The sequence below is a fragment of the Cnephaeus nilssonii genome, assembly GCF_951640355.1.
Source record: "Cnephaeus nilssonii genome assembly, chromosome: 9".
Taxonomy (NCBI): Eukaryota; Metazoa; Chordata; class Mammalia; order Chiroptera; family Vespertilionidae; genus Cnephaeus; species Cnephaeus nilssonii.
In genome coordinates, this window is record NC_137080.1 from 42595084 (window position 1) to 42609224 (window position 14141).

Below are 14141 nucleotides of genomic sequence, written 5' to 3' on the forward strand. Positions count from 1 at the left end.
AGGCTTAATATTCTCCAAAATCTGAACACTTTTATGAAATTTTAATTTATGTTATTTGCAACTAAAAATACAATGCTGAGATTTTTAGCAGTGAATTGTGAAACTCTCTAAAACTAAATTTTGGGACAAAATTATTATCAAAATATAAATTTTAATTTAAAATGCCCCCAACGCTAGAAATTTTGAAAACACTTAGACGTTCAATTTTTAATTTATTTAGATGTTAGCAATTTTGTTTTGCAACTTTTTTTGAGTTTAAAAAATACATCACAGAATTTTCTTTTGGTCAGGTGCTCTAGTTATAATGGATATTTTAGTAAATTATAAGTTATAACTTGTGATTTAAATATAAGAGGTTTGTTAAGATGATAACATCTAAACCACACACACATTATTACTAATTGTTGAAATTGAGCCTATCATGTCCTCTCCCTTTGCTGAATTACATTGATTTATCAATGCACAAGGAGGTCTTAAATTGGACATCAGTTCAACTTCAAATATAATATCAGTAATCATTATATAGCCTCACCTAACCTATACACATAGTCAATAACCATTCATAAAAGAGGTAAGATGAATCACTGTTGCCTCTAGAACTGCTATTTTTCTCATTTAAATACTATCCTAAGCCTAACAATTACATCCTAAATCTCATCATCCAACCTTTTCTCTTCTTTCTCCAGGTAGTTGGGATGCGGCCATCCTTGAAGACCTAGAAAGATTCAGGAAGTATACTTCCCTCAATGCAATGAAGATATTGTGCATTCATTTATATGTACAAAAGAAAAATGAAAGTCAAAGCTGAACGTAAAATGGACATAATTTTAATGATTTTTTTAAATTTTGTGCATTGGATTCAAACAGCAAACTGTGTGCACTCAACTGTTATCACAATGTTGTCAAGAAGTCTGTGTCTTTTACCATTTTACACACAATTGTTCATTACAGTATGTTATCAGCCTCATGGAAACCAGGGGTGTGGCATGGTAAGCAGTGGTGGTAGTGCACCTAACTTTTATATTATCTAACTTGAAAATATTTCTCTTCTATGATTCCTTTTTTTTCTTGATAAAAATAGTTTTCACCAAACGTTGGTGGTGCACACGCACTACCATTCATGCTTGACATCACACCCCTGACAGGAACACGTGTTCTTATTTTGTTGATAAAAAGTATTACAAAAATTTCCATACAAAAACTATTTTCATAGAAATCTTGCATTTCCACAAATAAACCTGAACATTTTTTGGAAAAAAAAACTGCTCAAGAATTTTGTTCATTTAACACCGTGACTGTATTGATAAATGCAGTCCACTTCAAAGTTCTCCACACATACTTTTCTACAGATGACCAGTCCCCTTTTTCCATTCACCGAGGTCTGCCCAGGCTCCATCAAGTTCATTTATAGCAGGAACTAGGGTTTGGATGAACATATCTGAATGTTAAAATGGAAGTTTCATCTCCCACATAACTATCAATACCCTTTCCTCTTTTATAACGTAAGACAAAGATTGCAAAATATTATCCTTTTCAATTCAGAATCTCTGAACCAACTGTTGCTTTTTATTCTTGGTGTGAGGTTGGAGAAAGGGGGACGGGGTGGGGTGGGGATAGGTAGATAGGTAGGGATCCGGTAGAGTTCCATGTTAAATCACCTGCAGGTGAATTTAAGAAAAAACATTATTGCCTTGGTAATTGACATTTCTATCTCAATCAGTGACACAGACTTTTAGAAAAGAAAGAAAAACACTGATGAAGATATGTTTTATATTCCACTTGCCATGAAATTCAGATTTGTTTTGTGTTACATTTTTTTTTCACATCCTATAAACACATATTGTCTATTCAGATGATCATTGTACTGAGTTGTTGGGGGCTAATAACATCACCACCTCTATTATCTGGATGTTCAGAAGACCATACTGTTTCTTATAATGCTACAGGTTGTTGTTGTTTTTTTCTTTTTTGTTTTTTTTTCTGATTCCAAGTATTTTTATTCTTACTGACATTTTTACTGGTTACCTTTGGGGCATTGATATTCCATCTCCTGGCAACAGTTGGACTTCAAAAAGAACCTGTAATTTCTTACTGGACTGCATTTGAAACCAGTCACAAGATGCGCATATAACATTCACTCAGAAGAAGGGAGGAACCCATGATAAACAGTATAACCCCGTGTAACTTGGTTGGTCCATGATGCTTGTAAATCAAGTCTGATCACTGCAACTGCTTAGATCACAGAGTCTCTAGTTCATAGACACAGCGGCATGAGGTAACTCATTTTATTTTGCACAGGTTGCATATTTCCACAGGAAACATTCTCGCTAAATTGTTTGGAAAAAAGACGACAGTTTGTGCTTGGGTGTTTGGCCTCCCAGCTTTATGCCATGGTTTCTTTACCTGGCAACCTTCTGTCGTTAAATGTGTGCATGTTGATGACTTCTTCTGTTTTCACAATAACGGGGGCCTGTGGCTTGTGTTTTAACCGTCGCTGGCACTTCAGGGACATCCTCAGTTCTTCCACCATGGCGCTACAGAAGGATCTCTACAGAACAACACAGAAAATGAAATATTACCAAACAGATAAACTCTCACTGTCCAGAGACAAACTAAAATAAATATCAACAGACTTTCAACATAACCAGCCTTGAAGGTTTGAAATATTTCAATAAAAAGGTTAGAACAAATTGTCACACTTTTAATAGACAACACATGATAATTAATAATATTTTATAAAAGTGGACTAGTTTAAAGAAAATCTCCACCTGATAGTGAAATGAACTACCAACTGGAATGCATATAAAGCAGATGTAAAGCTTTATAGATGTAAAATTAATTAGAATAAAAACATATGTATATATATACCTTAAAATTTAAATATAAATACATATACACAAATCAATAACCAGAAATTCATTCTTGATATTTAAAAATAGAAGAAATGTACTACTTTTTAGATCACAACATGAGATATGAAAATTTTCTTTAAACATAGATTTTTTTCATTGTGCATCTCAAAACAGAACAAAAATATAACACTGACAAAGACATAAAAATATGGAAAATAACTTCTGGTATTCATTATATCTTTTTTGGGATTAGGCCTATAAAACTATCGCTGATGATTACAAACAAATATATGAAATAACAAATTGTAGCACATTAAAAATGCATGAAAATATATTAACTTTTTTGTCATCATCAGCTTGATAACTGAGAGTCAATAAATAATTTATCCCAAGCAGAAAAAAAAATGACCCTATAAATATTTTTAAATTTTCATCCCATTAGCAATAGATTTGCTAGAAAAAATAGTATATATGGGGCTCATTATTACAAGCTCCTCAAAATTCCAATACAAAGTCATATCTGTGCAACAAAATTTTATTAGTCTCCCTCCCCAGCTAATTGAGATACACGTGTTAGTTACATATAAATAAGATTCATAAACCAGTTATATATTGTAGTTGAAATTCAGATGGGTTGAGACTGAGGTTCTTTCTGTGTGAAAACTAAAAATGTGGAAAACAAACAAAAATGTGAACAAGCATGAAAAATTAACACAATTCCAGAAAGTGATATGAAAACATAACTAAATAAGCCTAATCAAATATGCATATGAGGACTTGTGTTTTTTTTTTACTTAAGTTTTGTTTCTTTGCTGTTTATCAAGTTAAGCTAATTCCAAAAGAATAGAGAATAAAAATATTTAATACTACATATGTTCCTTAGGTTTAAAATATTTTGCACACATAATCTTTTGTGACAAACATTTAAATTAAAGTAGGCCTCTATCTAACAGAGAAAATTGATTCAGAGAGAAAAAAGTCACTTTCTGCAGCTTACAATGGAGACTTCAGCAAGGTATCCTGATAACCAATTTTGTAACTTTTGATCCTAGTACCTTCTTGTCCATTCCTGGCTATATCCTCACTTTTCTTTTATGGGTTCCTGAATAACTTCCTTAGCAGTCTTCCCAACTCTTCAGCAGATTCCTTCCCCAAAGGTTCACAATTACTAGCATAATCTATTTTTCAAACATCAGTTATTAATAGCATCTTCTCGTCCAAGGAACAGGTGGAATCCAAAGATCCTATTTTTATCATCATGAATTCTGTGATTCAGTTTTCCCTCTTTCTGCTCCCTCCTCCATTTCTTTTTTCTCTACACACAACCTCTCTGCTTGGACTTCCAAAGTATTTCTCCTTTGCTCTTCTTCGCTCTGGTACCACGCCATATTCTTTCATCCTTCACATAAATCCGATTGTATCCCTTACTCAAATTTTCACTTATTAGGGAATCATTTTCCAATTCACCAGGCTCATTATTTTCACTCAATTTAGTTTTGTCCCTTTACTATTTTTAACTCATTATAATATTTTCCCATCTGGCCTCTAAGTCTTCTCTGTATCCCTCTCAATGAATGGTAAAGAGAAGAGAGCAAGTCTTATGGTACTGATTGTACACACATGTTAAATGTTGACTGAATTAAGAATAGCTACATATGACCCTAATACTTTAATTCTTATTTAACTAGTGTTTCTAATTAAATTGCTTAAAAACATTTTTAGAAGCTTAGTGAAATGCAATGTATATAAGCTATTTAATCAGGTAAAATTTTGGTATTTGTTTAATAACATTAAATTAGTAAAAGTATTAATTTATTAGTACTCATAATGGATGATGTTGCTAAACATGAATTCCCCACTAACTAATAGAGTTATTGCCATGCTCTTTTATCATGTTAGATTATGCACTTCTGAAATCCATAAATTATATTCCTATTAAAAGATTTAGGGCACCTGACAGCCATTATATGGACACAGTGTTTCTTGTTGCTTTATACCTACTATTAGGTGTACTTATTAAGAACATGATGACAATGATGATGAAGATGGTGATGATGACAACACTGTAGAAATGGAAAAATCTGACTCCAAAAGGGGAAGGAATACATAATCTTGAGGTAACTTAATCTTGGTTCTCTGTTGAAACATTTAACAGAAAAATTGATTAGATAATATAACAAGGTCAGAACTTGATGCCAATGACACTTAAAAATACTATAGGGTGTGAATAATTTTGAATTGTTTGAAACAAGCCTTCATTTAAAAGTAATAAATGTCTCAAATGTTACATAATTTATAACACCTTCTTCTTGGCAAACTTGGTTTTTAGGCAGTTTGATTATATTAGTTTCAAAAATATATAGAGTAGATATATTAATTAATTTTTGTCCATACAAAGAGAGTGATCTCAACAACTTATTTTCTTAGGAAAAAAAATCTTATAAATGTAAACACTCATTCAACCATGGAATTACACATTTTTTTCTAGTAAGTTAATAAATAAAATGTATTAACACCCTATATGTAATGTCAGACCACAAATAAAGACAAAAAATTATTTAAAAGAAATTTTATGTAATATAAAATGTATGATGTTAAGTAATATAAAATGTAGGTAAAAAGCCTGGCCCCAAAGTTAAAAGAAAATTTCATCTTTTATCATTTAAAATTACCTTAAGTAAATTATAGTTATAAATTTAACTAAGCAACTTATAGTTACAAATTTAGAAACTGAAAATTGTAAATCTGTAACTTGACCATGATCATTTTTAGGCTTTATCTATTTACAAAGCCATCAGAAAGTAAAAATTTTAATCAATCAATCAATAGACTTGATTATATGTTATTTTACCAGTTTTATGAATTTTTCTGTTAATCAGCTGAATTTTGCCAGCCCTTTTTTATGTATTAATGTAACTATATGTGAAAATAGTTTTACTTAGGTTACTAATAAAGTCACGTGATAGACTATTTCTAATCCTTCACAAAAACTATGAAAACTTTACATTTGAGCAAGAGTTTGGGATCAATATAGTGAATTAAATAATATCATAAAGTCCTGTTTACTTGTTGCAGTAGGGCAAACACATATTATTTTCTTTTTTTTAAGCTTTAGAATATAAATTCCATATCGATTTATATAAAAATCTAAAGTTGAGATTGTAGAGATGATTGTGACATATATTTATTTCCTTGTGCTGTATGTTCAAAAAAAATTACTGTCTGATTTTTAAAGTTCTAATGCCATTTGATAGAGACAAATTGTCTTTCGTACTTCATATAATGATTGGAATTTTTAAATGTATTTTTATTAAACTGTGAAATAGGTTTTGAAAAACCCAAGGGCACTTAACAGAAGTTTCCTGGGTTATAGTAAACAAGAAGGAAGAGGGAGAAAAGGAGAAAAAACAGAAGCAGAGGAAGCAGGAGAAAGGGAAGAAAGCATAAGGGGGGTGGGGAGGATGAGAAAGAGAAAGAAAACTATTTTGCTTTCCAAATCACTTCTTAGGGATGGAAACGCACAAATTGTGTCATTAAATAAGTAACATTTTTAGGGTGAAAACAACAACAAAAATGTTTCTCCACATTAATATAACAGACTACAAAAAGAAAAAAGAAAGGCACAAGGATACTAACCATTATTAAAAACCTCTTTTAGTAAGTTTCAAAATTTACTAAACAGTGTCTGGATGGTAGGGTGGCACTAACCAAATAGAAGATTCCTGAAAATGAAAATTTACATCTTTGAGCTGTTAGCATGTAATCGCATTTAAATTAGTAAAAGTCATTATAAAATGCACTGTAATTAATGAGGCAACCTGTATTTACACATCTCTCATTCTTAAAACAATGAGGGGCTGGAAACCTTAAAAGTTTTAATTTGACTATATTTGCATTGCTTGTTTTGAAAGCTATCTAATTTTATTTTGGGTATAATAAGACAACACATAGTCTGCAGATAACTGTTCTAAATAATGTCATTACTGGTGTTATAGAATAATTTATTCTTAATAACTATGTAATTTATAGATATGTTTATATGATAATAGATGTGACAGCACTTAGAGAAGCATATCATTGTTTAAATATTAGAAATGTAGTTGTAAACATGCCCCACATTGAACAATGACTTAAACTACGTTTTTAAGTTAAGATCTTTATATTTAGCAATGTCTTTTTGAAAAACAGCCACTGATGGAAAGCAACCAGTTTGATTTTTTAAACTTAAACTCATCACTTTCATGTTGAATATATGTAGTCATTTATCACCCAAATTAGAAATAACCATAAATATTATAAACTACTATCAAGTCTATATTTATATTTTTAAGACAGAACTGTATTTTGCAGCTTACTATCCTATATTTTGATAGTTTAAAATTAACTACATGGTATTTCAATACTCATTTAGAAAAGCGTTACCCATTTTTGCATACAGTTCCTACTTAAAGCTCTATCAAGACATCTTCAAGCTGTTTCTCTCAGACTGTGCAGCTCAGTGTTTGAATATAGACTAGCATATATCAACCAAACCGGTTTTGTCTTTGTTGTTTAAATTATATGTTAATGACTGGTCAGCTTGGCTCAGTGTTTGAGCGTTGACCTATGAATCAGAAGGTCACTGTTCAATTCCAGGTCAGGGCATGTGCCAGGGTTGCCAGGTGGATCCCCAGTGGGAGACATGCAGGAGGCAGCTGATAATGATTCTCTCTCATCATCGATGTTTCTATCTCTCTCTCTCTCTCCCTTCTGCTCTGAAATCAATAAAATATATTTAAAAACATATATATATATAAAAATTATGTTACTGATTATAGATATCTAATCCATTTTTAGACACTTTTCCAATTAATTTCTGATGCCGTAGGCCATTTGCCTAAGAAGTCCACATCACATGTAGTAAAGAAATATCAAAATTCTGCATAAAATGATCTCACATTATATAATAACTAAACCATGAAAATGAGATGAAAAGCATATATAATGTAATATGCAATATTTTATATAATATTGGTATATTAAATGAATAAAATACATGTAATTTAATGTGACCCTTGCTTTCGACTTATACTTTTTAATTGGCAGTCTTTTAAGAATATCAAATAGCTAATGCTATACATCAAAATAACGAATGGACCTAGGGCTGTATAAATGCAATAGTGAAGCAATGAAAGATGAAAAATGACTAGTTAAAACATTCATGTCAAAAAATTATATATATAGCAACTTTGATCTCGATATTCAGTTTTATAGCAGCCATCTTTCTGAAAAACTTACATTATTTAGACAAGCTGTGCAGCAGTCAGACAAGACTTTACATGTAGGTTCTTTAATGATTCTATTGCTTAATCACTGGAACTTTACAGGTAGAGAAACTAAAACTCAAGAAGTCAAGTTATCTACCTAAGGTTATGCACATAACTGATATCAAAGCTAAATGAGGAGCGCCGTCTCCTTGACTTCCACTCTATTAATGCTTCATTATATTAGCCTGCCTCATTAAGAGTGAACTGTATTTTAGCTGAGCCTTTTACCTGGAATCATTTCTTAATAACTTTAATGTTTTGAATGCTAAATAATAAATCAGAGAAAAAATTATGGGGCAAAAAGAAATATGTGATTCCCCCCTCAATTAATAAAATACTAAAGCATCCATGCTTTTGCCTGGATTATTTTACAATGATAAACATAACTAAAGATTAAAATATTCTCAGAAACCTTGACTCTTACAGAAAGTTACCAAATATCTTTATATGCTTTTTGCAAATATAATGAGACAGAGAAAAATGAGGCATCATTATACATTTGTACATGTCCCCTACTGAAGCTGGAAAAATCAATAAATAAGTTCAGTCAAGTTTCAACACCACTTTAGTCAATACAGCTATGAAATGCATTTTAAGAAAAAGCAATGTTAACCATCACATTCTTGCTGGTAGTCATAATGGTACAATTTTTCAATAATATATATATAACATCCAGTTTAACTAATGCTTAATTGCAGGAGAGCTCTCTTTTCTGAAAGCCCCGCAAGTTAAATGTATCCATTTTGTAAATAATAATAAATATAACAATAGCTGTCAGACACATGCAAAAACAAACAAACAAAAACAAACAAACAACCCACCTATGTAAATTACTTATCTTAATTATTAAAACATTTAATTTATGGTATATTTGTAGTTTGTTTGTTTGTTTGTTTGTTTTAAAAGGCATATAGAGAAGTTATTTTATCCAAGGTTACACAAAGTTGAGAAATAATTCCAAGTCTTTTTCATTTCAAAATTTATCCTAAAGAATAAGAAAGTGAAATAACTATGCTTATGACCAAAGCCTACAATGTGTTTATCTAAATCAAACTCCTACTCTACACATTTTATCAATGAAGCTTCAGAAAGAAAAACTATTAAGAGAAATAGTTAAGTATTCACTCTTGATTTTGTGAATGTGATATAGCATAAATAGTGTTAGATGAGGTATCTTTGACCTTGGGAAATATACTTCACCCCTGAAATACTTATCCTCATCTGAACAATATGGATATTTACACAGTTGTCATGATCACTTCATACCCAAGAAAATATTATACTCTAAAAGCTCTAAAGTGGTTTATAAAAATAAGGAAGTAAAATTATTACCTGTCAAGCTACAATTTTAATTTTAACACATCATTTATAGTCATTTGAAGAAATGACTTAAAGATCCTTTTGCCAACAAGAAAGTAGTTTATAGAGTAAAACAAAGATTGGCATCTCATTTTAAAGTGTGATTTTATATTTACATATAAAAGCATTTTTAAAAGCCATCCACTTATCCCTCATATAGGTCATTATTGGAAATTGAGAGATGATCTGCTTGCAGAGAAAAGCAGTAACATAATAGAATACAAAATGGACTATTTATCCAAAGTTTATTTACTTCTTTTAACATCTGAATAGCAACATGCACTATAGATAAATTTTATATTATTGAAAATTTATTTGGCACTTTATAATTCTTTACAATGATTTATAGCAGTGTTTGCATTCCTATATCTTATTCAATAAACGACTTTTTTAAAAAAATTGCTCCTGTTAGAACTAATATTTCAACTTTCTGAAAGCAATTTATGTATAAGCATCAGTGAACAATCTGTTTTCATTCTTCTGGTTCCATGAAATACAAATTCAGCCAACTTTGAAAAATGTTTCCCATGTGAATAAACTTTCACCCAGGATCCCAGGTTTAAATGAAACCATTCTAATTTCTCCATAAAATTCCACATTGCATTGTTTCATTCATTTGTCCTTCTATGCCTTTTACATTTGTTATTCGATTATAGACTGAAGAACATTCTATGTGCCCTCAAAAATGTTTTTGAACTTTCAGTGACTAGAAAATTACCATTATTTAGAGATACCTTGGATTTATTTTACCAGTGTTCTATAATAAAAAATAACTATATTGACTAAAATGGACTATATACTGAAAAACATAAATATTTAGTAGTTCTTAATATACACATAAATCATTTTAGAGGAAAGTTAGAATAAATATATGTGTCCAATACAGGACACATAAGTTACAAATTCAATATCTGAGCAATAATGTATATTTTTATTTCTCAGATATACTCACTACACTTTGTTTAAATGTAAGTAATAAGAAAATGAATATTTCTGTTAAGTTTTAGTTCATGTCAAGAAACTCAGAGATTTGTGTTTAATGTGTTCAATGGAAACAATTTGTATAAGCAAATCTATTTTCAGTTACATGGGAAAAATATTTCTGTATACAAATCAGACAAAAACAAAAAGTTAAAATGTATGTTATATTACTGTTGTTGCTGGAAATCAAAAGAAGGCAGAATTATGTATACCTTTTTAAAAAGGACACATTCAAATATTTAAGAAATAGTAATTTTAAGCAAATTAATAAACCATGGTTATTTATGAAATATTTTTATAAAAATTCAAATTATTATAATTACTTCTAATTCATGCTTACAAAACCAGTATATTATCATAAATAATACAAAGAAAACAAAAGTTTGCATATTAGGCCACTTTCTTCAGTTAGAAGGGAGAAGCAGGACCTTCAAACAAATGCAACTTGAAATGGACTGATAACTGCTTCAGATGTACCGCAGATTCTTGGATTGCTTACTGAATGAACCTTAACTAGTAATGTTTGTAAAATCAGCAAAAGGGTACGGAAAAAAGACAATCAATAAAAAATGCACATGATACATAGTTATTTTTTCAGACACTTCAGAAAAGGAAGACTTTTTGAGTATCTTTCCAAATGGTCAATTGACACTTTAGCAAAATAAATATGTATTTATTTTAAAAGTTTGAATAAATAAAAATCAAGGTATCACTGTGGCATTAATATCTGCATCAATTCAAAACCCTTAAGTACTATAAAAATTGGAAGACACCATCTTGTGGTTATCTGAAAGGAATGCAATTTAGAGTTTTTGAAAATTTTAAGGACTATCTCTTTCAGCATTATCTTCTGTATTGTTTTTTCTTCTTCTTTATTGATTAAGGTATTACATATGTGTCCTTATCCCATTGTATTCAGTTTTAACCTGTTCTCATTTTAAAACGATGGATTCATATACTATTCTAAATTATCAAACAACTTGGAAATATAAAAAGTTATGGTCATCAACTTCCATAATGTTCATATTAAACTAGACTCTGTGTATATTATATCTGCCAACTTACTTAGATAAAAAAAAATTATTTGTTCTTTTAAAAAGTACTAGAATATTATAGACTGAAGAAAAAAGAAAGAAAATGGAGAATGAGAAGAGAAAATAAATAGCAAAAGACTTTGGAGCTAAATGGTGAATACTTGCTTACTTTAAATATGCAAAGCATAATCCATTGCATGCTTGGCTCTCAATAAATAATTATTAGAGCAAAGGAATAGTTCCACAAATGTTTACCATATTTTTAAATTTAAGAACTTAGATTTTAGGCACAATTATAAGTGTAAATAAGCTGTGAATTTCTATATACCATCAAGCATAACTTATAATAAAATCTAGGAATATTTTCTGACTAACTCTGATAATTTAAGTAAGGTGTTAAACTGTCTGGCCCAAATGAGTAAATTTTTTTCAAGAAAAATGAAGAAAATTGAGTCCAATAACCTAACTTTTCACAATAAAAATATGGGTCACTCTAATAAAACCATAATTATTTATTTGCTAAGCCTAATTCTTTTGAATTATATAAAAACACTTCATTTTTATTCTTCATTGTAGTTTTTTTTTAAAAAAATAGGTCACTGGAATCAGCTTCATTATTAATTCAAGTCAATAGAAAGAAAGATTAATTAGATTATAGATAGATAATAGATAGATAGATAGATAGATAGATAGATGGATAGATGGATGGAAATAGATCTTATGTCGACAGGTACTCCTTGTTTCCTTGGAGTACAAACCAAAAATTAGGTCATTTTCTTATAGGAACTAGGAGTCCAGTTGGGAGAGAAGCACTCACACTCAGAAACCAACAAATATGATGTGCAATAAAATAAAATGCTATGGGAGAATGGAGATATGCATAGGCCTCACAGAGATAAGGTATCTAGGCTTGTTGATGGATGTGGTTTGAAATGTCAGAAATACCTTCCCTACTTTTTCAAAAGAGGAGAATATGTTTTTGGAATGATGATAGTACCTGAAATCAGCTAGGTATAAAAATACACAGGGTTGCTCAAGTCAAATGGAAGAGGTTTTGAAAAACTAGATGACTTTGGAAAATGGAAAGTATGTTAGTGCAGCTAGAGAAGAAAGTGTCAGCTGCGGGGAAGGAAAAGGTAAAACTACAATGTTGGACAGAGACAGATCCTGATGTGTCTGCTAAGCTAGGGAGTTTGACTTTCAATATGGAAGCCATGAGGAGACAATGTGTGAAAGCATTGGGGAATGTGGTACATAATGCTCATGTATTATCAAAACAGTTGTTTCTTTTGTTTTATTTCTTTTCAATGTAATGTTTTATCTGGTTCAGTCAAAAAAAAGTACATTCCTTTTAATAATTTTTAATAAGGCCATACAGGTGCATAGAAATTCATGAGAGCTGGTTGATATGTTAAAATTCAACCAAATTCATTATTTCTAACTAGAGGCACAGTGCACAAATTCATGCACCAGTGGGGTCCCTTGGACTGGCCTGTGGGATTGGGCCGAAACCAGCTCTCTGACAACCCCCAAGAGGTCCTGGATTGCAAGAGGGTTCAGGCCAGGTGGAGGGACCCCACCAGTGCATGATTGGGGCCGGGGAGGAACGCGGGAGGTTGGCCAGCCAGGGAGGGATCATGGGAGGGCTCCAGGGTGTGTTCAGCCCGTCTTGCTCAGTCCTGATTGGCCAGACCCCAGCAGCAAGCTAACCTACTGGTTGGAGCGCCTGCCCCCTGGTGGTTGGTGCACATCATAGTGAGTGATTGAGTGGCCTTAGCAAGCATATAATTAGTATATTACGCTTTGATTGGTTGAACAGCCGACTGGCCGACCAGACACTTAGCATATTAGGCTTTTATTATATCTACACTAATAAAAGAGAAATATGCAAATTGACCATCATTTCATGACGTTCACCAGCCAATCAGGAGTGAGTATGCAAATTAACCTAATCATCTCTGTGGAGACTGACAGCAGGGAGGAGGCAGCTACCAGCACAGCCTGCTTGGCAGTCACTGTGGTATGGAGCAGGCAGGGCCCACAGAGAGCAGAGAACCATGGGGAGCAGGCCGAAGCCATCAGTAGGACATCCTCTGAGGGCTCCCAGATTGGAGAGGGTGCAGGTCAGGCTGAAGGACACCCCATGTGCACGAATTTCGTGCACTGGGCCTCTAGTAGGATAATAATGAAAAAAGGTATTTTACAGAATTAAATCTCTACATCCTCTGTTTTCTGTTTTTCAGCAGAATGTTTATAAAACAATTGTGCATAGCGACATGATCTAGGTAAATCATAAGTATAGGACACAAAGAAACAAGACAATAGAATACTACATATTATCAAGAGATTAATTCCTTTGTTTTATTTTAATACTGAGCTATATGAGAAAGAAAATCATGATATATGGCTAATTTGAGGTTCCAACTAGAAAAACAAAATTTCTTCTATTATTTTGGACTTACTTTAAGCATTAACTAATCAAATATCACATCTATTGACAAATTATAATATAAATCAAATTTGATGAGTTAATCTATTTGTCTTTGATTAGTTTTTGGATTTGATTTCAAAACTCATTTTGACACCACAAAAACAGATTGTAATATACA

At 31.4% G+C, this 14141-nt stretch overlaps 1 protein-coding gene across 4 annotated transcripts in view; it reads right to left on the bottom strand.

Annotated features, from left to right (window-relative positions):
* Positions 1–1472: 1472 nt before the first annotated feature.
* Positions 1473–14141, bottom strand: part of GRIK2 (glutamate ionotropic receptor kainate type subunit 2) — a gene marked incomplete at its 3' end in the record, with an annotated part of 560517 nt that continues 547848 nt past the window's right edge. The window contains exons 16-17 of one of the 4 annotated variants that reach the window (XM_079779673.1): positions 4854–4988; positions 2434–2548 (exon numbers count right to left, since the gene is read on the bottom strand). In XM_079779673.1, coding sequence (XP_079635799.1) covers positions 4869–4988 — 120 coding nt within the window. Of the gene's footprint in view, positions 2549–4849; positions 4989–6526; positions 6575–14141 lie in introns of those variants that run through there. The other 3 variants (XM_079779674.1, XM_079779676.1, XM_079779675.1) reach the window with 3 other exon arrangements.